Source organism: Bos indicus, chromosome 13 (genome assembly GCF_029378745.1).
Source record: "Bos indicus isolate NIAB-ARS_2022 breed Sahiwal x Tharparkar chromosome 13, NIAB-ARS_B.indTharparkar_mat_pri_1.0, whole genome shotgun sequence".
In the NCBI taxonomy this organism is placed as follows: Eukaryota; Metazoa; Chordata; class Mammalia; order Artiodactyla; family Bovidae; genus Bos; species Bos indicus.
Window position 1 is genome coordinate 12,670,193 of NC_091772.1, and position 26,260 is coordinate 12,696,452.

The following is a 26,260-nucleotide window of genomic DNA, read 5'->3' on the forward strand; positions in this document are numbered from 1 at the left end:
CTCAGCATGATAACAGACCTCTCTCTTCTGTCAGAAATTTAATATTCCTATTTAAATGAGCTTTCCCCTTCCCTTTGGGTTAATTTTTCTTTCTCTTAGAAAACAAAGTTGCATTTTTTTTCTTGTCACCTTGGGTAGTTCCTGGGGATGGAGCTATGCATAGATGAGGCAATCATGCCCGTTATTAACCCCCAAAATGTGGGAAAAGTGAGGTGACGGGCTGTTGAACCTCCAGTGGATTGATCTTCAGCTCTGGGGGTCACAGTCACAACCCAGGATGTTAAGAGTCAATAAACTAAATAAAAGTAACCATTAGGAAAAAAAAATCTCTACTATTTTTCTTTGTCTGCTCTGTATTTTAGTGCTTCATCATTTTAAAGAGAGCAAAACCACTCTGAAGATGGAAATTACAGAGAGCAAGGGTTTTGCATGGAAAGGGTTGTTATTCTATCAAATTCATTCTGTAACAAATTATAGCATCTCCTCCTAACAGTTCTCTTATGGTTGACTTTTTTTCTTCCTTAAATACCAGAAAATGATATAAAAGCAGAAAATCAGGCCAATGATTATAGCTCAAAAAATGACTTGTATAAATTATGAAAGGGAAAAAGAGGGTGGGCAGAGATTGGAGGAAGGTGGGAAAAATCAAGGTACCATATAAAATTAATGACTTCTTTTTCTTTAAAGAATATGTTCAGTTAAACTTTAACAGTCACGTCATTTTGAATTCGTATCTCTTAGATCATACATCTTGGTTGAAGATGTGAGCCAGAGTCCTAAAAATAATGCGATTAATTAAAAAAAAAAAGAAAACAAACTTCAGTTATACAACTCTAATGAGACTGCATAATAATCTTCCATTTAAATGTCAATATTTTTGAATTAAACAATAAATTTAAGTGTCTAAGGGCCTCTCTGATTAAGCATGGATGTCCATATTTAAAAACAAGTGCATCAGATCTGATTTCTGATAAGAGTGATATTAACAAAGGATCAACGACTTCTGAAGAATAAATACGCCCCATTCTCTATAGCAAATTCTTTTCCTTCTGAGAGCCTGTTATTTTTTTGGTTTGGGTTCATACCCAGTTCTGCTGTATTTTCTCGTGTTCTCCGTCCGTAGGGACGTACAGAACACAGTCCTCCCATTCGGGTCGGGAGCCCTGGGTGAGGGTACTGGGGCGGCAAGTGTTTCCAACAGGGCTGAAATAGCTGGGGTGAAAAAAATAATCTAAGGTGAGACCCATCAGGAACAGATCACTCCATCACAGGAAATAAAAATGTTTAAGAGTAAAACACATGTATATCAAGACTTTCTTTTTCTTAACAGTCCTTTTGTTTTCATTTCCAGGCTGATCTGCAGCTGGAAACCAGGCTGATCCACCGCAGTGGAGCTGCCCAAGGTAAGAGAAGGGCGGGGGACGAGGGTGGGAGGGGAACAAACACATGATCACATGTGTAACTGCTTGTTGTTTGAGACTGGATTCCTAGATATTTCAAATCCCGCTAATTCTCTCTTATTGTGGCCGACTTTCACCTGAGCTTGCCTTCACGTAGGGGGGTGTGAGTGCCTTAAAAATGCATTGCACTGAAAGGAAAACACAGTGATTATATAAGGTATGTTAGGAATACTGAAGTCAAAAGGAAGTCTGAAAAAGACAATAGGCTTTGCAATGCTATCAAAACTCAGAAAAGTAGAGTAAACACTGAATGACAATGCCATGCACACTCTCGTCCCCCACACTTCCACCCACCCTTCTGCTCCCTAGAAAAAGTCTGCCCACAGAACAAGACTCAGAAAGATCACTGAGCTCCCGGCATGCTTCGGGAGATGCAGCATGGCCAAAAAAAAGAAAACAAAAAAACCGAACAACAAAAAAATTAAAACCCCCCGCAAAAGTGGAGGCAAAAAAGAAGCTCAAACAATAGAGAACTTTTGGCACGTTAAATAAAACTGAAAAAAAAAAAAAATTCTTTTTTTCTTTCAAAAGATGAAAAACATAACTTGAGGTAATAGTACAAAGCCACCTCCAGAAAAGATCACCCATACACAAAGATACAGTTCACATGATACAGCAGAACATGCACTCCCAAAGGATTCTATCAGACAATACAGAGTAAGGAACTGCATATCACTCTTGGAATGCTTTTGTGCAAAATCCTGAAAGGCCATGACCCGAATCACAGACTCAAAGGACAGAGCCGTCGTCTACATTTGTGGGCCCATGCCAGCGTATTTCTCTTCCCCCAAAGCCACTGTGTCTCTCGTTAGGAGATCACATTGGAGCCTTCGAGTTTCTTGGTTACTGTTCTTATTTTTTTTTTAGCAAGGGGGCAAATCTAATTTTGGGGGTGGGTGGCTCTCATACATGAACATTTGCGCTGGTTTCATCTTGTAGGAGAAGTCTTAACTTTCTCCGACACTGCTGATGCCAAAACAATTCTGTTTGTCTTGATTAAAGGTCACTTGACCTCACATTTAAAAAGAAGACAAAAAGAAATGAAAGAACGCTGTGACTGAGCACGGGGCCCACTGCAATTTGGAATGGGGGCTGTTAGCGTTCAACCCATCCCACCCTGGCGGCTGGCCAATGGACTTGTTCCCTGAGGGGCACAAAGATGCCCGGGTTAAATGGCATCATGAACTTTACACAGCAGGACCTGGGCCACCGCCACAGAAGGCTCAGCAAAGAATGCAGAGCAAGTGGAAGGTTTTACTAGGTGTGTTTCCAGTCATTAGGGGAGAAACTCAGAGAGGAGAGCGAGCGGGAGGGAGAAGAAAGGGGGGCGGGGGGAGAGAGATTAAGGGAGGGGGAGTATGAATGAATGAAGAGAAAGGTGGTGAAAGTTTACATCTGTGATTGTCATGTGAACAATCCACACAGGAGAGAGTCGCTTTCCATCCCCCAGCATTTGCACAAAGAAGACGAAGAGCGGGCAGATGATACAGTACCTCCATGGTCTGAGACTGGTGCATGGCTTTGATTGCATTCTGTGCCATTGCCCTTGTAGAAAACGTGACAAACGCACAGCCTGTGGGAAACAAGGGGACAGGGAGCAGGAAAGACAAAAACAACAAGACAAAAGGTTTGGACGCTTGTTAAACCAACACAGTCTACGAGAACTGCCACAGGACGACACTGTTCTCAGTAGTACATAAACTCAACAACTTCTCTCTTTGGTTTTAATCTCATGTTGCTTTTTTACTTACAGTGCTGACTTGCTAATCTGACCAAAGCAGAGAGATTTACTGATGGATTAGTTTATTTATTTTTAGAACGCAGTCCAGGGAAAGGAGGCTGGGTACTCTTTTTTTTTAATTTTTAAGTTTTTTTAGCCACAGGTTTGAAATGCGCAAGACCTACTTTGCATTTTCTAAAATACAGAGTTGCAATTTTACATTTTCTCCTTGGCTGACTATCTTGACTGAGGGCATCCACCCACTCTGGTTCTATATTTCAAATGGGAGCCTTGATTTTTAAGCAGCCAATAATAAAATCCTCACACCCAGGGCAAATTAGCAAAGAGATTCCAATAGCTTGAAATGTCAGCAAATAAATATACTTCATCTTTTCTGGGTGGTTTAAAAATTAGATATATGTATAAATACACATTCATGTTACTTAAATGCAAATAAATATACCCAAATCCTGTACGAACTACTTAGTAACTGTTAATGATGAACAAAAACAAACCCCCTATTAACAAATGCGCCATTACTCTGGGAATATTCAACAGTGCATAGAAAGTAAAATGTAAACATGTGCATTGGATTTGTTATTTGTATCAAATCTTCATGACTTCTGAAAGTTGCAACTTGCGGTTTCCATCAGAGACTGGACCTCAAGTGGAACATACACAAGACAAGGCACATTTCTCTGAATGACTCCCCTGAGGCCCACTGAACCCTCCTTGGCTATTTTTTCTTTTTTTTTTTTTCCGGCTGTAAAATAACTAGCATCCATAGGACTCCTTGTAGCAGTGTCAGCTACCATGCAGGTCACCGCTCCAACTACATGGCTCACTGCCCTTTCCACTAATAAAAACACTGCCTTCTAAAATTTACATTTTATTTATCAGGCACCCTTGGGCTTCTCAGAGAAAAAGACTGTGAAATTAATGCAGATTCAGGCTGATTTTATAATAATACCACAGCACACTAAAAGCTTAGCTAAAGCAATGCAGACTATTTCACTTATGATCTCTAATGACTTTAAAAGTGCATTGATTTTCAGCTTCTTTAGCCTTGCACAGTTTGAACTTAGGTATCAGAGAATAATTTAGTGTTCCACTCAATTGCCTCAAAACATTATTATTATTGCTACTTAAAAAGATTTGCAAATGAAGCAGATCTAAACACTGAGGGGCCAAAGCCTGTCATCTCAGAGTGAGTGCACAGAAGTGGAATTCTGGCACCCACTGCATGAGATGGGTGCCTCTATGGCCAAGAAGCCAAGCAGAAAACTCTACATCTCAACAACCAGCGCATGGCTCGGTGCATGGGAGTCACTGTGGGGGCCATCGAATACATTTTCTCTGTTTGCTCTGCATGTGTACCTGGTGAGATTATCAAGTCAATACTGTATTAGCACTTTTTCATCCAACAGCAATAAGAGAAAGCAATGCCTGCCCACACCCCCAAAGCACAACAACATCCAGTCATGAAAAAAAGTCAATGCATTTTTTTTTTTTTTTGCATCATGCTGTAAGTTTTAATACACAAAAACTCTTAGTACATGGGAGGTTCATCTCATTCACCTCTACGTTAAGCTGTCCTAATGAAGCCTGCAGTCTAGCTCACTAAGAATGCCACGCGATTTCTTAGTTCTTCCGACGTTACAGCAGCTGGTGACGCTGTTTGAGTGTGGTGCCTCTATCTATACTGGCTGTGGTTTCTGTCATCAACAGAAGCAGCTGGGCGGCCTCCTCTAAGGCATCTAGATGAGATGATGTGTGTAATGCCATGAGAGACCTACGGCGGGACCTCTGCTGGCTCCATACTGAAATGTACTCAGCTCCAAGATGAGAGAGTCCCAAATTCACCATCCGTTTCAAAGTAATATCTCTTGAAGACTGTGATTATCACTGACACTATTAGCAGGGGAAATAAGACCGGGAGACTTTTCTTTCTTATCTGGAGACTGCAGGAGAGGCACAGGAAATCATCTAATGGAGGCAGATCTGAAACCATGGGCTAACTCTGTTTCATTCACTTTGCTTTTATTATTTGGGGGCACGTGCCAAACTGAGTGTCCAAGCGGAGGTTCAGAATGCATAAAAAAAACATGTAAAATGTCAACAAAAATCAATAAGGCACAGTATATGCATTTACTACAGTTTCAGAGCAAGCGAACTTTTGTTAACTTCAGGAGAAAGATCTAGCAATTAACAGGTCTCAAAAGAAAACTCTAGCAAGAGAACAATGAAGTGATCTCTCTATAAACTTGAACCATTCATTGCCCTTTGCTCTATGAAACCTGCAATTAAAAGCTTGACTGATGCCTCTAATTATACAGTCCTCATCCCCTCCCAAAAAATGATCTGACAAATCTGATGACTTCCTTAACCTTTTAATTCTGTCGGCAGCAGTGCAGTGAGAGGAAACCTGTCTTCTAGGGGCTCTGTCAAGTTTCACGTTCTGTGCTGTGCTCAGTTACTTAAGGCAGAAAAACGACCGTGTCATTTATAAAAGGGGAGCACGTGTCTGTTTGCTGCTCTGGATAAAGTCAAGCAACTTCAGAACCAGATGTTCCACGGGCTGGTAGCTTGTTAACCTTTGCCACGTCTCTAAAACAGGAGGGTGTGGGTAGTCCTGTGACTAGATTCATTTTGTTTTCAGCACCACTGAAGCCACTGGCTTTGGAGTGAGCCCTCACATCTGCGGCTTTTCACTAACACAGGGTCACTCGAGTGCCTACGGTCAAGATGGGATGGCGCCTTCTTCCACAAGGCAATCAGATGACTTTCCACTGGACAGAAATGTCTTAGGTGCACTGTCCCCCTTCTCTTTCTACAAGTGAGCTTCTGGGTACAGTGGAGTCCACTGGGTCTCAATAGGACAAGTGCTCTGATTTTACAGGGTCAGCCCTCAACTGTTCTAGGCTGTCGCACAGCTGGCAAAATGCAAGAGAACTTAAGATTTTGGGGAAAAAATACTGGTACCAAGATAATGAAGCTACTTTTGGTGGTGGTGGTAGGATGGGTAAGACAGCCTATATATCTTAAAGCTTCCAAATACATAATAGCAAAAAATAAATAAATAAAGGCAAAAATTCCATCTGTAAATGTATCCAACCTGTAATTTACCTTGCCACTATTTATTGTCTCCACTTTCAGAGTGTCAGAGATTGCTAATAGAAAAGAAAGGAGTTGGATTTCTCTTATGACGGTGAGGCTGTCTTCCTGCCACTGGAATAGATGAATGATTGACTGGGGAAAGGTTTCTCAGAGTGATTTCCTCCTACAGACAGGATCTAAGGGGAGCACAGAGCCCTGTCGCCGAGTGGGTTTTGGTCCCCGTCTATTACACTTGTCATTTCAATTGAAAGGATGTCTTATCTCAGGTGTTCTACCTTTTCTCTAGGGTGCAAAGGAATTTTGAGAGAACTAGATGAATTCTTGCTGTGTACCAAAAAGAGAATGAGACAGAAGAAAGAAAGAAAGGAAAAAAGCAGAGGCACTAGCACTTCTAAAAGCACATAAAATGATGCCAAGGCCTCTTGTTTTCTGCTGCTTCTTTGAAAGAGCAGCAACAGCCACTTTATTTCAACTGAAGGAAGCATAATTTAAGATAACTTGTGTGGCATGAGAAGATGTCAGCTTATGGAAAACCTGTTTATAAATTCCTCTTCAGCTGTAGGAAGATCTTAACACAGCCAGTTTTCTTCTCTGTATCTTCTGAGCAGGATTTAAACTACTCCATGAGTAAAACACTGGAGCATCAGAATTAATACTATGATGCACAACCCCAAGGTCAGGTTTGTTTATTTAAAACTGGCATGGAGAGATCATTCATTCATGGCTCCCGAGATTGAGGGAAGGCTAGGACTTCAGAGTTGGCAAAATCTCACCCCTGAGATGAGACTGGAAGAGTATCCAGAATAGGATGACTGCGTGCTCAGTCAGTCACGTCTGACTCTGTGACCCTGTGGACTGTACCCGCCAGGCTCCTCTGTCCATGGAATTCTCCAGGCAAGAATACTGGAGTGGGTTGCCATTTCCTACTCCAGCAGATCTTCCTGACCCAGGGAGTGAACCCACATCTCTTGCATCTCCCGCATTGGCAGGTGGATTCTTTACCACTGAGCCACCTGGGTAGGATGACAAGATGCAGCTAATAACCCAGGAGGCCTTTGGCACAGGTTCCCATGTATCTGAATGCTTGGGCACTACGTGGACATGACTAAAATGTCATGATCAAAACTGAGTCCTCTCCCTGTACATGTTTTAAAAGTCAAAAGCCTACCCCCACATTTCAGATCAGATATAATAAAAACAAATGAGGACATAATGGCTGCATCCTGACTGTGCTCACCAACATCCCTGAAAATATCGCCAATTCCTTTGTCAAGGGTTTTGGCAGGAGAATGTTGGAACATCATAAACACAGCTGGAATATTCTTAAACAAGCAGAAAGTTACCTTAAATGGCAGTGAAGATCTGACTGCAGTTCATGGGAAAGAAGAACCAAATCAACCCCTTCATTGTCTCTGAGTTAGATATTCCGTTGCCAGGGTGTAGCAAGCCCGGCAGATCGTACCCAAGTCATTCAATCTGACCGTGGGATTGCAGGTGAGAACGTTTGTATTTTAGGAAACGGACATGCTCAGGTTACACTGTCCAGGAGATGTGTTGGTGGAGCAGTCTGAGGCTGTGCTTCTAACAGCAGACGTCTTGTTCAGCCTGCCATGGGTGGGCTTGTGGAATCTGGCCTGCTTCTCAGTGAAGGCTCACGTGGGGGCCCTGAGAGGCAGATCTGCCATTGCAGAAAGATCTGATATCTCATGAGGGGCTGAAAAGCATTTCAAACCAGGTTTTCCAAAATGGCAGAATGGGTTACTGCCCCCAGAGGAGAAGATGCATGTTCAGATGTGGGCACACGGTGTAAAGTGAGCAGAGTCCTGACGTCTGTTGGGTCATTTCAACAGGCCTGGCAGGTGCTGTCCACGTGCAGACACGACAGTTTCCCTGGGGGACAGGGCAGCATGGGAGGTCCTGTCTCAAAACACGGCACAGATCTGGGTGCCAGTGAATAACTATGGGGCCTTTAAAACAGTCTTTCCTGCCTATATGGAAGTCATGATTTTTTCTTTTTTAAACAGTGATTCTAACTGAAAGTATCGTAGGACTTGATAAGTGTGAGTTCTGGCAGCTACTCTCACGTAGGGCAGGGATACTGAATCAACAAGCCTGGAGGAACCTCAGCGTAACACCTGCCAGGTAGGAATGTCAACTACTGACATGGCAGTGGAGGAGGAAAGACATTGGACACCTATTGGAGACCCAGGGCTACTAACTGGAAATGTGCACGACTCAAGGGCATCTCTCCCCTATCATAATCATGTGGTTTGATTTAAATCCTTTTCTACTGACTAGTTTATACCCTGGTTTAGTATTAAAAGGTGCTTTTCAGAGCAGCCAATCTCTCATTTCGTTTTTATTTATTCTATAAACAGCTGAGCCAGCAACAGGCATGGAGACCGGAAATGCTGAGTGTTCCTGCTCGGGAGTGCTGCTGATGGGAGATACTTATTAATATTTGATTGAAAACTGCAATTCATTAATGAAAGCAAAATAGTAGCATGAAAGAGAATTGTTCTTTCAACAAATACACTAATTTAGGAGCAGTCCCCAGTACCCAGGAGTCCCTGGGTATTGCTAATTGAAAAATGCACCACTGTCCGTCTTTATATTTCAGAACAAATGACTATAAATGAGTATTTTCTTTTTGCCATAGGGGATTCTCATCAGTTTTCTAGAAATTCAGAAATTACTTTTCTGTTGGAAAAAAGGGGGGGCAAGGAAGAGGAGTCTACTCTTTATATTAAACCGGTATTTGCATAAAATATTGAAGAAAGTGTAACTTGTTTCAGAAATAGGCTGCTTCTGGTGCCAAGTGCTGGTTCATCAACCGAATGGCAGGTTGAACTGGCCAACGTCTCTCCTCAAGTACGGTGTCTTGGTGCTCTTTTCTGTGAAAGTTTTGGCTGCTTTAAAATCTCAACTGCAGAAGTATCTACCATATGCTTGAGGATCTCTAGACACCAGTGCTGTTCCCATCACTGCCCCCACTGGAGAGGTGGAGAAATTGAGTCAGAGACTCAGTTCATAAATCAGTAGGGGGAGAACAGAAGTCCAGCATGCCTACTTCATAGTCGAGGCCTCCATGACACCCTATGAATGGTCTGCTTCTACAAAAACGTAGGAGCACTCCCTGGCGGTTCAGCGGTTAGGACCCCACGCTTTCACTGCCAAGGGACCAGGTTCGATTTCTGATTGGGGAACTAAGATCCTGCAAGCTGCAGTGCGGCCAAAAAAAGAAGAAGATAATAAAAATGTGGAAGCTAACCATGCCCTATTCAAAAAGGGCACATATTTTGACTGCTGCCATCTTTTGGGAAAACTGAGGACAGAGACAGGAAGAGGAGTGGACAGCACCCCATGAGTTTCTCTGGAGAAGTTCTAGGTCCGGACCCCAGGGCCATCGACCTCCAAGGCACTATACAGTTCACTACGACTGTCTGTTCCTCGTCCATGCTGTATACCTGAGCAAATGAAAAACGCAAAGTAACACGGAAACGTGCCTGAGAATCGTAATGGGGGAGAATGGTGGTTCTTAGGACTAAACTGGCAGCAGAAAAGGGTTCACAAAAATACTCTCATCTTTCTTGCCTATTTAATTCAGCCATGCTGTATCTCCCCCAGGCATCTGCCCTCCCAGACTGTGTGCCTATCTGCCTCTCCCGGCTGCAGCGGGACTGGATGATCCGATGTGATGATCAGCTCTCCTGGCGTGGGGGCTGCTGGGGTGCTGCAGAGGGATCCAGGATGCAAACCTGGCAGCCTTCTGCTTGCGAGGCCATCCGGGTCCCCAGCACAGGGAGCCAGCTGGGGTGATGCTGGTGGAGGCACAGGTGCTAAGTGACAGATGAGCTCAAGGCACTGGGTCTGCTACACAGGGACCCCACTTGACATGGTGTCTTGCTCAGCTTTTATACTCCCATCTTTTCAGGGAGCGCTAAGCGTCATTTCCAGGCCTCCTCCTCCTCCTCTCTCTCTCTTTTTTAAAGCCACCTTCAGAAAGAAATGTAGGGATCACAAGACTAGAGTTATTCCTCCTCCTCCCATAGTTTTTCTCAACACTCCCTTTGTTTTGGGGCTCTGGGGGTGGAGGCAGGTGGAAAGCTTTTGTTCCCTGTGCCTTCGAGCAGCTGACATCGTGAAGTTTTATGTCTACAAGTCTAAAGAACACATGTTCTTCTTCTCAGGGTGGAGAGTTTAGGTAAGACTAGGGAGGTTGGTGAACACTAGGGCCTTGATACTCAAGGCCCAAACTTTTCTTTCAACACAGGGTTCAGGACAGAGGCAGGCAGTGCAGTCCTAGGAACCAGAGATGGGGACCCGAGAGACGCTTCTAATTATCCTTGTGGAACCTGCCTTGGAAACTCCACTAATTGAATGAAATCCTCTATGTGTTGCAAAAACAGCTTTCTTATGAGAATGGACAAACGTGTTTTACATGCATGGCTTCCCGAGGGCCTTGCTGAGCTGACTCAGGGGACTTAGATGACTGGGGACCTGGTGACAAGCCTTATGAGTGGTTTAAGGAAGGAGGCGTATGGCCTTGTCAAAGGGGGAGGTAAGTGTGGAAACAGAACAGTCATCTCCAACCACCTTGCATCGCTGTTGGCAAAAATGCTGGTTTTCATCAGTGCTGGAAAGCCCAGCCTTTGCCTCTATCCTGGTGACAAAGAACCTGCAATCTTCTGGATGAATTCATTTCTCTGTCACTTAATGGACTCTCTATGTGTAGGACTCCAGGAGGTTTGCTCCTTGCTCTAAAACCCTAACACCCTGAGACAGGCTGGGTTACTCGAGTCTGTATCTGCTCTATGCTATGCAGGGCAATTTTTTTTCTTGCTTTATTTCTCTGTTTAGATACCCACACCCTCAACACCTCTTCCAGGAACAGGCGGAAAGTCAGAAAACTAAGATGCAAGCGGCACACATTCTCTCTCACCCGCCAAGTCTCTCCCCAACCCGTCCCCAATCTCCTCTAATCTGAGACTGAAAAGGGATGTGTAATGACAGGGCGGCCTGAGGCCTCCTGTCTGACAGTGATAACCTGAGCTAATATGCTGGCACCAGGACCTTCTCGACTCAAGAAATAAGAGGTGATCACTCCCGCCACGGTGAAAAGTTCGGGCTGGCTAAGTTCGTCCCGTGGGGCGTGTCTCGGGGCGACTTCCGGCCGTGCGCGGGGCTGCATCTACCTTGGCTGGGACGCGGGGCTCCAATTAGTGCGGAAGGGCAGAGACGCTGCAGACGGCACACTCACCTCGGCTCAGCCCGTCGGGCCCCCGGAGGATCCGGCATTCTTCTATCTGGCCAAACGGAGAAAACATCACCCGGATATCATTCTCGTTACATTTCTTCGAAACCATTCCTATGAACAATTTTCTGTCTTCCACGGCTAGGAGATAGAAATAATGAATGAGCCAGGGCCATTTCATCTTACTCCTTGCAGGCAACGCTTCATCACCACCTCCGACCGGGCCCTGAGGCTAACTCTTCAGACGCCCAGGCCACACACAGGCCACCTCTGCCCTCCCACCCGGCCCTTCCTCAGCGTCTCAGCTCCTATTCCGACGCCAGGAGTTTGTACACTAACAAAACATCTCCAAGGGACATGGAACGCTGTTTTTAAGTCCTTTCCCTCCCATTTTTAAGCAAACAGTAATATGTTCACTAAAACGGTAAAGTTCTGGGTAACTGCTAAGTGATACCCTTGCATAGCGGTATTTAGGGACACAAATTTTGTTTTGTGGTTGCGGGTGGGGGATAGATGTTCTTCTAACTTGAGTGACAGGGAAAGAGAATGGTCAGGAGAGGAAAAACAACAGAAACCGAGTGAAAAAGTGGTCAACAAAGCTTTTAACAAAGCGCTGACGGAAGAAAGCATTCTCCTTCCCCGATTTCAAACAGCTTCGTCCTCAGGGGTCCAGAGGAGAACAGGAGAGAAGGGATGAGAATTTCAGGGGGCTGGGCAACGGCCTTCTGTCCGTAGCACTGGCTACACAGCCCCACCCTGGGCAGCACACGTGGTCTGCACGTTATGATTAAAGACGAAGGCAACTGCAGTCAGGTGAGTGGGGCTGCAGTTGAGAATCTCGTGTTGGGGGTGGGCTCTGTCTCAGGGTGAAATGCATCAACAACAAAAAAAGTACAAGGAAGGAACAATATTCTGTCCATTTGGAGGTACAATTTTTTTTTTTTTTTGTGGCTGCACACAGCATGTGGGATCTTATGGGAGACCTTAGTTCCCCGGCCAGGAATCGAACCTGTGTCCCTTGAAGTGGAAGCGCAGTCCTAACCACTAAACCACCAGGGAAGTCTGGGACGCAGGATTCATGATGAACAGAAATGCATTTGGGTGTCAGGGTGACAACGTGCAAATTCTAACCTTGGAAGCTGACAGTGGGTAGAGATCAGGGAAGGTTTATTCCTGATGACCTAGGAGATTTTCCCCCTAAACCAATGTGCTTGAGCTCAGGGTAACAGGGTATGCTCAGTCTCAAAGGCAGGACTATTATGGATTTCAACACAGCCTTCTGTAGGAGAGTGCCAAAGATCGTCCTAGAAGCCCTCAGGGAGAAGGCTTGCTTATTTCCCATGTTTCACTTCATCTCTTAGAATAATAATAATAAAAAATAATAATAAAAAATGGCCAGCTACAGCAGCACTTCAGAAAGTCCTAGCTTAAGGGATCCTTTTATATCTGTATTATAATCTTGTCATTGCAATTTAATTGGCTTTCATTCCTGTTTCTCTTACTCTTTCCCTGGACAGTAAGTATCTCATTATCCTCTAACTGGCAAGAGTGTATTTGAGACTTGCCAGGGCCAATTGCTTCAGGTACTGAAGTCAGACTCCATGGTCTGTGTCTTCCAGGAGCTGGGACGGGCGATCTGTTGATGTAATGGAGAGAGACTGGTTTCCTCTGAAGCGACGCCACCCAGGAGAGCTCGGCAGGAAGGGGGAGGTCCGGTCTGTGACGTCCACCCCAGTAGCTAAAGCCGCCTGTGGCCACTGAGCACTCTGAAAGCTGGCCAGTATGCGCGAGAAGGTGAATTCTTCCTGTGACGTAATTTTCTCTAATTTAAAAGCTGCATGTGACTGCTACATTGGACAGGGTGGCGCTCAGGGGCTAAGAGCTTGCAGTCACAGAATCCCAGGCCGTAAGTAACAGCCTTGAAAGATGTGTTGTGTGACTCTAAAGAGACGCCCGAGGCCCAGCAGGGGGAAGGGTCCAGCCAGGGGTCCTTCCACAAGTGGGTAAGCCTGACCTGGACCAGGATCCACTCCCCTCTCCAGCATGGGGTTCCGCTCCCTCCACTGTGTTTCTGCTGAGTCTGGAGAAGGCAGACGAGGCCAGGAGAGGAGGCCAGTGCTGTGACTTGGGGACCCTGGTCCTCACTCCAGGGCTGCCCGGAAGGCGATGGGTAACCTTGGGGGCTAAGCAGACCTCCCTGAACCTTAGTCTTATCATCCACAGAATGAAAGTTTCCATTCTTTTTCTTCTTTTCTTTCCTTTCTCTCTCTCTCAAGTGATAGAAGGCAGCCTGGTTATATGGTTCACCTACCATGAAATTAAAAGACACTCCTTGGAAGGAAAATTATGACCAACCTAGACAGCATATTAAAAAGCAGAGACAATTCTTTGCCAACAAAGGTCTGTCTAGTCAAGGCTATGGTTTTTCCAGTGGTCATGTATGGGTGTGACAGTTGGACTATAAAGAAAGCTGAGCACCAAAGAATTGATGCTTTTGAACTGTGGTGTTGGAGAAGACTCTTGAGAGTCCCTTGGACTGAAAGGAGATCTAACCACTCAATCCTAAAGAAAATCAGTCCTGGGTATTCATTGGAAGGACTGATGCTAAAGCTGAAACTCCAATACTTTGGCCACCTGATGCAAAGAGCTGATTCACTGGAAAAGACCCTGATGCTGGGAAAGATTGAGGGCAGGAGGAGAAAGGGATGACAGAGGATGAGATGGTTGGATGGCATCACTGACTCAATGGACATGGGTTGGGTGGACCCCGGGAGTTGGTGATGGACAGGGAGGCCTGGTGTGCTGTGGTTCATGGGGTCGCAAAGAGTCGGACACGACTGAGCAACTGAACTGAACAGAACTGAAGCACTTGGGTTTGGAGGCTCGTGGACTTCAGAATCCCTTTCTACCAGCCCCTCTTTCCACACTGGTTGTGGCTCCTAAGACAATGAAGAGAAAAGAGGGTTCCAAGGAATTCAGGCTGAAAACCACAATTCCACAATCCCTGTGAACTATGAATTGTGCTCCAGAGCTTGAGAAAGGCCTGATATTAGATGTGGAATTGAAGCTGGACTTTAAGAAGCATTGGCAGGGTCCGGATGGACTGGTAGTGGGCTGGGGACATCACATATTAACCAGACAAGGCACAGAGTTAGGGTAGAACAAGGCCGGTCCTTGGGGTGCGCAGAGGCAGGCAGCCTTACTGAAGCATCATGTGTATGACTTTCTGCTTGGTGGGCAGAGACGGGCTCAGTGCGGGAGGGAGGTCACCAGTGGTCCAGGGCCCTTGACCCTGTTGAGCCTTGTCGAGGAAGCAATAGGGATCACAGGCTCTAATTCTTGGGCAGAGGCTGTGGAGAACCCCAGTTGCTTTGTGCAGATGAAGATTTTTTAATTTAAGAAATCCTTTTTTCTCCTGTCAGAGTAAGTGGAGTCCCGGTCACCTAGTAGGAGCTGGTGAAGCTCAGTTAAGTCGAGGCTTGGGTTGGCCCAAGGATCCAAGCATTTCTAGAAGCATCAGATCCCAGAGAGGATGGTTTCTTGCCAATGGGAGCTTCTGAGCTCCAGTGTGAGGACCCTGACAGCATGAGGCATTCCCCTAAACCAGAAGGGGAACACACGGGACTGATGGAAATGGGACCGAGGAGGGAGGGGAACTTAGGGAAGGAGGGAAACCATCCCGACCCCTTCCCACCCTCAGGAAGCTGTGGCTGATATCTCGATGAGTAAAAAACTAATTTCTGTTGTATTTCTTCTTATCCAGAAGAATCCAGTTTTGGTTCTTTCAAACAAAAGCAAAGGATAAAGTCCCAGTTGGTCCTTGGTTTCCCTGGTAAACCTATAATTACGGTATTTAACCAAAATAGTTCTCAGGGTTTGAGCTTTGTTGGGGTGGGAATGCTAAAGTCATCTAAACGTGAAGCTCCTGAGAAGTTCAAAAGTGATTTCTTTCTATAAGAATATTAAAAAAAAAGGAAACCACTTAGGAAATCCTGACTTCCTGGGCTCAGTGGAGGGTAAACTCCCACAAGCAGAGGGAGGAAACGTCACTGTCTCTTTTTTCAGCAACAAGTGTCAGCTTAAAAGAAAAGCTGCACCACCCACATGCTACCGAAAGTGCTACCTTCCTGCCCTGTGTGTGGATGTGTGTGTAACGTATGTGTGTGGACACGTCTGTGTGTATGCACGTGCGAGTGGACACGTGTGTCGCCACATGTGTGTATGCACGTGTGAGTGGACACGTGTGTCACCACATGCGTGTATGCACGTGTGAGTGGACATGTGTGTGTCGCCACATGTGTGTATGCATGTGAGTGGACACGTGTGTCGCCACATGTGTGTGTGCATGTGCGAGTGGACACGTGTCGTCACGTGTGTATGCACATGCAAGTGGACACGTGTGTCGCCACATGTGTGTATGCATGTGTGAGTGGACACGTGTGTTGCCACATGTGTATGCACGTGAGTGGACACGTGTGTCGCCATGTGTGTATGCATGTGCGAGTGGACACATGTGTCGCCACATGTGTGTATGCATGTGCGAGTGGACACGTGTGTCGCCACATGTGTATGCACGTGCGAGTGGACACGTGTGTTGCCACATGTGTGTATGCATGTGTGAGTGGACATGTGCGTATGTGTTGCCACGTGTGTGCATCTATATAGGAACCTGAATGGCAGCAATCTCTTGAGCCAAAGCTGCTCTGTGGTTTTAACAGCTGGACCTTGTTTACTGCAATGGCAAAATGGGACTAACTACAAATACCGAGCTTTCCTTGAGTTCGCCTGGATCTTCCAGTGAAAATTTATTTCTGAAATTTAGTCCTCAGATTCCCATTCTAAGGACTGCCGAACAGTTCCGTCGACATGTTAAATAAACATAATCATCCTGAATTCACTTAACTTTTTCATCAACGTTAGAGGCATTTTCTGCTGGGCCGTGCCTAAGCACTCCCAAGCAGTTACGTAGCTCACTAATTTTTTTCCATCCACAAGAATGCCAGGTGCTTAAATAAACCTACCACATCCATAATGTTCTGCTAAGTGCTTTAGGGAAACTAAAAAAAAAAAAAAAGAGATTTAAAAGATAACGTCTTCGCCCTCTGGAGGAAAAGTCCATCTTCCTTTAGGATAACCAATGAATGAATGAGGGGAAATGCTTCATACGCCAGGGGCTACACAGTCAGGGTGGCCACGAACGCTGGCGGCCAAGCTGAAAGTGGATTCACAGCAGCGACCACTGCCAGCTCCCCTTCCACAGAGTAAATGAGAAGGTTAATATTACAGGTACATGGGGACTTTTTAAGTTCAGGGACTAGAAACTTAATTTTTAACGTGCCCCCACTCTCAACCGTAAGTCTGTGCTAACACCCTGGTGTACAACCTGTCAAAGTTGCACCTGTATTTGGGGCGGCCTGAATTCATTAACAACTTTCCAATGTGTTGGTGCTAACACTCGGCATTTAATTATGGCCTCTGAATCCCAGAGTCTACTTTGAATTTCAAAATGATTTCTTCCTTTCCAAGTGTATCAGCAAGTGACTGCAGGGGATCCAGATCCCCATCTCTCCAGGCCGCACCCTCCCTGGACAGACAGTGTCCCCTCACACTGGCTCTCACAAGCCTGGAACTGGATGCCCGGTCACTGGAGGTTTCAGAGGCCTTGAGGAAAGAGATGGGGGCTTACATGGCATTTCTGGATGCGAGGCTCTCGGGACCCTTGACAGGCCGTGAGGCTGGAAGTTAAAGCAAAATGAACCTGACATTCTGTCCACAGAATCAAAAAAGAATCCTTGAAGCTAGGAGTGTGACCTCACAAGTACACACGGCTCCAGCCCCTGGGACCCCAAGCCCAGAACCAAAGGCGACCACCACGACTTCCTCATCGCCCACTGCTGGACTGCCTGGAGACCCAGCAACTGCCTTTAACTTTCAATCCTGCACAGTTGGTTGACTTTTCTACATGGCGATGGAGGATTAAAAGCTGGAAACAGGCCCTCTGATGGGAGACAGAATGAAGAAGAGTGTGTGTGTGTGAGTGTGGCTGGTCCCTGCAATAATCCACGCCTCCTCAAACGCTCTTCCTGTACCACCCACTCAACTAGGTGCAAGGGAAAAAGGGCCACAAAAGGTGGGTGCTGTTGAGACCCGGGCATATGTTCAGTGCGTTCTTCTCAAAGTCCCTGATGTTTTATTGCTGGTCCAGAGTAGGATCTTTTTTCTGGATGCCTGGCGCAGTAGAAGTGCAAGAACGTGAAATACTGATGAAACGCTGGGAGTCTGCATAAATGTGCTGGAGGCTACAGCTGACGCCAGAGCCACTGGAAGCACAGGTTCCAGGAAGGGTGGAGATCTCGCAGGTTTGTTCCAGAAAACATTCAAGTGCAGGGAACATACAAGAGCAGACTCACATTTCTGGCGGGGGCGGGGAGGCGGGGGGTGCTTCCCTGCCTGGTGGCTCAGTGGTAAAGAAACTGCCTGCAATGCAGGAGACCTGGGTGAGATCCCTGTGTTGGGTAGATCCCTGGACAATGAAAGGTCAACCCACTCCAGGATTCTTGCCTGGGAAATCCCATGGACAGAGGAGCCTGGCGGGCTACAGTCCATGGGATCATAGAGTCAGACATGACTTAGTAACCGAATAACAAACCACATTTCTGGGCTCAGCAGAGGTTCCCTCTGTCAGAATCCCTGAGTGGACAAAAGCTTAAAGGAGCGATTGCTTTTCTGGAGTTCATTTGTCCATCACTAATGAATCTGTGATGAATCTTGCTCAGCAAATATGAAGTTGGAGAAATCTGAACACACTGATAATGAAGAGAGTAACTGTCTCACTATGATGAGTCCTTTGTGCCATCCATAAATGTCAGCAAACTCAGAAAAAAAAAAAGTGCAATTACAGCTCATTATACTTCTTTCACAGCCACAGGAGCTATTTTGAGCATCTGAGCCCAAGAAATCTTGATGCTCTCTGAGCTGCAGAAACTATGAAAAAGTAAAAAGTTAAAGTAAAAGTCTCTCAGTCGTGTCTGACTCTCTGACCCCATGGACTGCAGCCTGCCAGGCTCCTCTGTCCATGGAATTCTCCAGGCAAGAGTACTGGAGTGGGGAGCCATTCCCTTCTCCAGGGGATCTTCCTAACCAGGAACTGAACTGGGGTCTCTGGCATTGCAGGCAGATTCTTTACCAGCTGAGCTACCAGGGAAGCCTCTCAGAAACTATGCTTACCTGTTAAAAATGCCATGTGACATCAGAAAAGGCCTGCAGCTTGTATCCCTGGCTTTGGGACATAATACCTTTCTCCTTCTTCCACTCAGGTCCAAGGAGAATCCTGAAGTCTGCTCATGACTATGCAAGGCGGGAGCCTCTGTGAAGAAGAGCTCTTTAAAAGCCACCTTCGGTCCCTTTATACTATTTGACTTTTTGTTTCTTAACTGAAAATTCAGAAAATGAAGTTCAATCTGCAAGCGAAGGGACCGACGGCCCAGAAAGAAGGTTTGTGGGTTTTCCTTTGTGTGTTCAGAACTAAGCTTTGGCAGGAAGAGCCCAGGGCTGGAAGGGCCGGCCTCTGCTCTCAGGAGGCACCAGAGAAGCTGCCTCTGAGGGCTGGAGTTAATGTCCTCAGCGGAGCAGAGTGGATGCTCACCTCGCGCCAGGTGTGACCCTAAGTTCTGCAGATGTCAACCGCGGGATGACGCCGTCAGGTGGGCCGTACAGGCAGAGCACAGACTAGAAGACCACAGCCCCTCTTACAGCTGGAGACGTGGAGGCTGGGTGAGGTTAGAGGAACTTGCCCAAGGTCACAGCCAACAAGTGCAGGGTCAGGGGTCAAGTCCGGGCTCCTCGAAAGAGGGCTTGAGACCTGGCATTTTTGGGTATTTGCTCATCTTAGTAACACAGTACCCAGTCCTGCTTGGCTTCTGAGACTGTGCAAAATAGGGTGTGTCCCTGGCAGTTGTATCCTGTTGCTGTGGTTCCAGACCCAAGCAGACACCACCTTCAGTGTCCAGAGGACAGTCACGGTTTGTACCTGCCCAGCAGAAACTGCAGAAGAAACCTTCTCTTGGTTCAACTCTTCAGGTATTTTAAGTCTCACGTTTTTAACTCAGTTCTCTGTCCGGTTTCTCACGATGGCCTAAGGCTCAAATGAAGCCTCTTCTGCAGACTCTGATCCCATGATCGGCGTCCTGACAGTGTGGAGGATTATGGAGCCAGAGGACAGGGAGCATCTCCTGGTGGCTGGACACTCCAGCATGACCTTCGCTGATTCATCCCACAAATACCAGCTCCATCCCTCCCCTCTCCCAGGAGGAAAAGAACGGACTGCAGGCATGCCCACCTGGAGCATGTGGGCTCAGGGAGCCCGCCTTCTGCCTGGGCAGACACACGGGGTGCAGGGTCCTAAGGGCCAGGGAAGAGTGGGGGTGGGGACACCAGGCACCACTTTATGCAAGCGCTCAGTCACTTACAGCACTAGCCCAAATATCCAGGAAAAAAGATCAGCTCTGAGAGGCAGTTACCTTTATTCCTATTCTATGAATGAGATTAAAGTCCAATCTCTCCATGACTGTCAGATACTGAAACCAGTGACAACAGACACGAGTTCCAGGAGGGAGTGGACAGTGTCTTTTGTGTCCTTTTCTGCTTTTAAAAATTCACTGCTGCAGCCCCGGCCCCTGGCAACCTGCCCGGCACAGAGTAAGTAACTGACGAAGAATTGTCAAACAAAGGACAAAGCGAGTGGACTAAGACCCAAAACAAAGCAGTGGTGGGTTTTAGGCCCTCTGACACCCAACACCACGGCTGCGATAAAGAACTGTAGGAAAAGGAATCAGACCCGAAGAGAAGGGTGTGGCTGCTCAGGATGGTGGTGAAGCACCAATGTTTACTCCCCAACAGGCGAGCCCAGTGCCTGCAGCATCCCCATACGGCAGGGAACTTCCTTCAGAACTTTCCAGTTGATGGGGCCAGAAAATGGGATGCACTACAATCAGCAAAAACACACCTCGTGGAGAGGCAGAGCCTCATCGTAATTTACACACGCAGATATGCGGATCTCCGAGTGCGTGGCTTCTGCCCCATGACTAATTAATGAGGTGCAGAGATGCCTGGAGGCCGGAAACCACGCTGATTGTGTCAGTCTTGTGGGATGGGGGTGCTGAGCTCCAGGAAGGCAGGAGATTCCTCTAACACACATTCAGTCAATCCCAAGAATAAAACGAGGAGAGACAGTCTGCACAAGTTGAAGCAGAAACTCCAGAGAGAAATGTGCCCATCAACCCTCTGGTGTCATGGAGAGGCAAGTCAATTATTCCACGGACGTCATCAAATGCATACATATATATATTTTTGCACTTAAGTGTGTGTTTATTAACCAGCAGACTGAATTCTGAATGAATATAGATTCAAATGCATGGATACAACCTAGAGAAAAGTGCAATCAGACACTCTCAAAGCCAGAGGACCAAAGGAAAGGGGGGAAAAAAAGACAGCCCAAGTCCTGGTGGGCGAGGCCCTCCTCACCTGGCTTCTCTGCCTGGTGTAAGGTCATCCCTCCCCCTTGGGTGCCTGTGCGGCTGTCAGAGGAGACAGACAAGAGCCAAAGGCCATAGGGTCACCATACCAGTCACATCCCAAACAGAGGGACATGGAAAACCGCCACTTGTAGCATCTTCACAGGTCTTTACACCATATACAGGAGGGAGGGGGACTGAAGTTCACGTTTCTCCAGAGGTGCCCACCCCAATGGAAGCTCCTGGAGCACATCTCTTTGCCTTCCCCAGAGAAACAGCCAGCTCCTCCCCACAACCCCTCCCCCCACCAGCCTCACTTCTGTGCTTAAGAAAACAGACATTAATAGGAGACAATTGGTCACCACCTACCGTTTGATTTTTCACTATCTGCAGGTTTCATCTGAATGGGATGATGCATCTAAAAACAGAAAAGTGAGAAGGTAAGGCAGACTGAACAACAGTTCAACAGTCTCAGAACCCCATGCTGCTCAACAAGACTACGGATACCTTCATAAGGCATTTAAATAACAACGAGACCTCTCTCAGTTAACAGGAACCATTATATATTAAATGCAAGCATGTGTTTGATGTTCAGCAACAGGATGCTTTTAAGTCCCAGGGCTCTGTGACACGGTATCATAACACGTGAGCTTTGCAGTCAGGTTCAAGTTCAAAATCTGGTTCTACCACTCAGTGTGGTTTCTGCTAGGATCTGACAGGTGATTCTGGCTCTGCCGTTCATTATAGCAGCGTGACCCTGGGCAAGCATCTCCTCTGAGCTTTAGTCTCCTCTTCTGTAAGATGGAGGTGACATCTATACAGTAGGGCTGGAGAGAATTATCAGAGAAGACGCATGTGATGTGCTTAACAAATGAGGCATAGGAAAAAACAGCTATCGTTATTTTGTGTTACTACAAATGATTACAGATGGTCCACTTTTCTCCTGGTCATTCTATGTCTGCTGCATGGCTGTTTCTTGGGTTCTAGAGTTCTGAGTAATTTGCAGGTTGACCCATTGATTGATTTAGGTGTCATCATCTAATTTTTATTAAACGTGAAGTATGAGACAGGAATGCAAAGGCAGTGAAAGAATGGACAGAAGGCGAGAGGGAGGGAGTAAAGGATGAGGGAGGGGCTGACAATCCCATTCAGTGCGCATGTAGGTGGAGGAAGCACCTGAGACAGCGTGGGACCAAGATCCTGCATCTTGGAGGAACAAGATGCTCCATGCTCTTTAAATGATGCCAATCACACTCCTGTGCGTGATCTGCAGAGTTGACTCCAAGCACAGAAAGCTGCCACCGTTTCCAATTAAAATAAATTCCTCAAATGACTTTCACGGGCTCTCTCGCTTCATATTTCATCCTACCCCAAGGACTGTCGACGCCACGGGGTAGATGGAATCAGTGGCTGTGCAAATGCTTTTATTATAATGGGTCCCATTCTGTCTGAACCTTTAATTTCCCCAGTGGACTTCCCTCACTTGCCAGCCACAGCTCTGGGTTTTATCTAATTTAAATGAAAGGGGAATGCTACTTGGCTCTGGCACCGAAATGATGGGAAGTGATTATCGGGCGGTCGAGACCACATGCACCTAATGCCTGCCAGGGTCTTCCAAACACTAGAGGAAGAGGACGAGAGAGCAGTACCGGGGGATGAGAGGCTAAATAATTCAGAGCTGCTTCGTTTACGCTCCAAGGCAAGATGCTCTTACGCACAGAACACAGGCCTTGAGGTGTGGGGTCCACTTGTATTCCCACTCCACTCATTAATACGTTCAATTTGTAGAGAAGAGACCAGGATGAGAGTGGAATGCTTAGGGGTCAGTAAGCAGACTTGTCTTTTCAGAAAAGGGGCTGTGGGAGTCCAGGGGAGCAGGCACTTCACTCTGCCTGGTGAGGGCCGTGGGGGTGCTGTGGCAAAGGGCCCGTCTGCTTTGAGTCCTAAAGGCTGGCAGACTTGCCAGCAGAGGAGGGGGGCAGCCGGTGGACTGTCCCACACACAGAAACGGTGGTAAGGAAGCGCCCGGCCCTCCTGGAGGCAGTGCAGTGTGAGTGTCTGTGTCAGTGTCGGGGGCACATGAGAAGGGGTGCCGGGGCAGCTGGTGTCCAGGCTGCTGACCATCTTGGAGGCTGCTGCTGCTGCTGCTAAGTCGCTTCAGTCATGTCCGACTCTGTGCGACCCCAGAGACGGAGGCCCACCAGGCTCCACCGTCCCTGGGATTCTCCAGGCCAAGAACACTGGAGTGGGTTGCCATTTCCTTCTCCAATGTATGAAAGTGAAAAGGGAAAGTGAAGTCGCTCAGTTGTGTCCGACTCCTAGCGACCCCATGGACTGCAGCCAACCAGGCTCCTCCGTCCATGGGCTTTGCCAGGCAAGAGTACTGGAGTGGGGTGCCATCTCACAGGCTAAGGCATTGCAATTTCACCTAAAAGTCAGCGATCAGGTATATAATGTTTAAGCAGCAAAGCCATGAGATCCCATTTGCTTTCTCGAAAAGCCACCTTTGGCTGCAGCGTTGGAGGGTGGAGACTCAGGAGTTGAGGGGGACAGTTCAGAGGCGACTGACTACAAACAGTCCCCGGAAGCTGGTGAAGGCCTGAACCTCAGAGGGAACTGGCTGGTGGTGGCAGAAGCCCAGGCCTGGACAGCTGAACGTGCAGCGGGACCCCGGCCTGTTCACTTCACCTCTGTGTCCTGTACACAATGCTGTGCCCTACAAGTAACTGCCTCAACAGGGGAAACACGAGAAAGCTGGCCGGGGAGGCGGTGGGCAGAGACTGAGGGGCACAGGTCAGGACGCCCTGCATTTGGTGTGAAGCTGGAAACATGGGTCTCGACTGTCAGGACGGCTCTGGGAGCGGGCTGATGCCACAGGTGTGGCTGAAACTGTCCAGAGAAGAAAGTGAGTGAAGGGAGATGACAACCAAGGGCGGAACCAAGGGACAGCGGGAAGACGAGTCGTCAGAGGCAGAGCAAGGGCCAACCAGAGAAGCAGGGACAGAACCGCGTGCCCCACAGGCGCCACGCAGGGAGTTTCAAGAACAAGGTGGTGGTCAGAGCGAGTGCTGTTAGATGCTGCGTCAAAGTGCCCCATGGTCCTTCTGCATCTGGCAATACGGATTTTTTTTTTTTAATTTATCAAAACAGCTTCTGTGAGGGTAGTGAGGGCCAGAATGCCAACTTGCAGGTGGTGGGAGGGTAACAGGAAAGGTAATGGTTGATATGATAGATGCAGATAATTACTTCGAGATTTGTTCTAAGAGGCGGCAGGGAGGAAGACAGGAGGCTTGGTGGATGATGAGGGTGGACTCTTCCCAGACAGGAAACACTTGTACAGGTCAATGAGCTGAAATGACTCAGATGAATTTCACGGGTTAAAGCTACAGGAGAGATAAGAGCGCCAACATTACACACAGGACACAAAAAGTCAATGAATAGGACTCTCGCCTTCAAGACACTGCCAACCCAACATGGCGACTGACATGCACGTAACTAAAGGAGAAAGCTGGTGACGAGGATCAGAAAAGCAGTACAGAGAGTGCTGTGAGCCCTCAGATCCATCAGCGATGTGCACAGAGGGCTGCTGCTGCTGCTAAGTCGCTTCAGTCGTGTCCGACTCTGTGCGACCCCAGAGATGGCAGCCCACCAGGCTCCCCTGTCCCTGGGATTCTCCAGGCAAGAACACTGGAGTGGGTTGCCATTTCCTCCTCCAATGCATGAAAGTGAAAAGTGAAAGGGAAGTCGCTCAGTTGTGTCCGACTCTTCGCGACCCCATGGACTGCAGCCTACCAGACTCCTCCATCCATGAGATTTTCCAGGCAAGAGTACTGGCGTGGGTGCCATTGCCTTGGATGAGGAAATCTGGGAGCTGCAAGGACAGAATCATTTGACTAAAGCTGCCAAGGGCCCTGGGAATCACCTCATTCAATACTCTCAACATCTGAAGGGAACAAGGGACTCCACGAAGGACACACAGCTGGTTAATGACACAGCTGGGATCAGAAACTAGAGTTCCCTGCTCTTCAACCAGGACCAATTCCCACAAACTGCATGGCTTCCCCCACAAATGCCGAACACGGTGTCTGGACTCCTGAGCCTACGAGGAGAAGCTGCAGGCGCCAGAGAGACGCTCGCTTGGAGGCGCCAGCAGTATCCCCTTGGGGAAAAGCAGTCTTTCTCTGCCTTCCCAGCACGCTTTACCAACAGAACTCCACCATGGGTATTGTGTGAAGACTTGACTCTGGGTTTTCCTGCTGTTGCTGAGAACTGACCCTGATTCTGATCTAAGACTATCCAGAAGGCTCAGGAATGTACCACCGGTAGCAATAAAACAGCCGGGGCCACTCTGGACTTGAATTGGGTTTGTTTGAACTTGAACTCCTGGATCCGGAGAGAAGGGGAGATCTCCTTATGGAGATCTGGATTGTCAGACCAAGGTGATTCTAAACAGGTAGTTACCCTAGTCCAGGGATGTTCTGAAACCAACTGTGATAACTGTATGTAAAGCGCCTTGACCTTCTTGGAGAGAGGTGTTCAATCAGGACTGTATTAGGAATGGCTCATTATCACGAACAGTTCATTTGAGTTTCAAATTCCTGATCAGGTACAGGATGTAAATGTCAAGGAAGACAAAAAAAAAAAAAAAAAAAAAACGGTTTGGAGGAGTTATTCTTGTAATGTTATGTCACTTCCTCAAAGTCTTATGATTCCAAGAACTTTGGGAGAACTTGTTGAGTGGAGTAGGGAAGTTCCTGCAAAGGAGGGGGCATTCCAGTTTAAAGTTTCAATATAATATAATATTATAATATAGGGAGATTCCTCCTCTGTAACAGGAAATGGTGTCAAAGATTCACCTCAGTAGGGTGCTAAGACAACTCACACGTTCACTTCATTCCGCTCTGTCACATGGTGGGAATAACGGGTAAACAAGAGTTCTCATCACAACAGAGTGTCTGACGTAAAGGTAGAGAGAGACACACCAGGTGTTTTCCACAGGCGGCGTGGGGACTCAGACAGACGCCCGACACAAAGGAAGGGCAAGTGCAGAACACATCTCAGCTGGAGCGACGGTCAGGCTCAATCCTGAAGGGACCCTGAGGCCACCCAGGACTTGAGTGAAGGGCATTTCAGGGGAGGAACAACCTACTTGAAGGAAGAGAGTCAGAGAACTGAGCCGCACCGCTCCTAACGAATG

The 26,260-nt window shown here is 47.2% G+C and overlaps 1 protein-coding gene across 10 annotated transcripts in view; it reads right to left on the reverse strand.

The window, feature by feature from the left end:
* CELF2 (CUGBP Elav-like family member 2) overlaps positions 1-26,260 on the reverse strand; it is a 671,895-nt gene that overhangs the window by 51,748 nt on the left and 593,887 nt on the right. For all 10 annotated transcript variants that reach the window (XM_070800750.1, XM_070800744.1, XM_070800748.1 and 7 more), the window contains 3 exons: positions 21,433-21,481; positions 11,558-11,692; positions 2,954-3,033 (listed from right to left, as the gene is read on the reverse strand). In XM_070800750.1, coding sequence (XP_070656851.1) covers positions 2,954-3,033; positions 11,558-11,692; positions 21,433-21,481 — 264 coding nt within the window. The remainder of the gene's footprint in view (positions 1-2,953; positions 3,034-11,557; positions 11,693-21,432; positions 21,482-26,260) is intronic.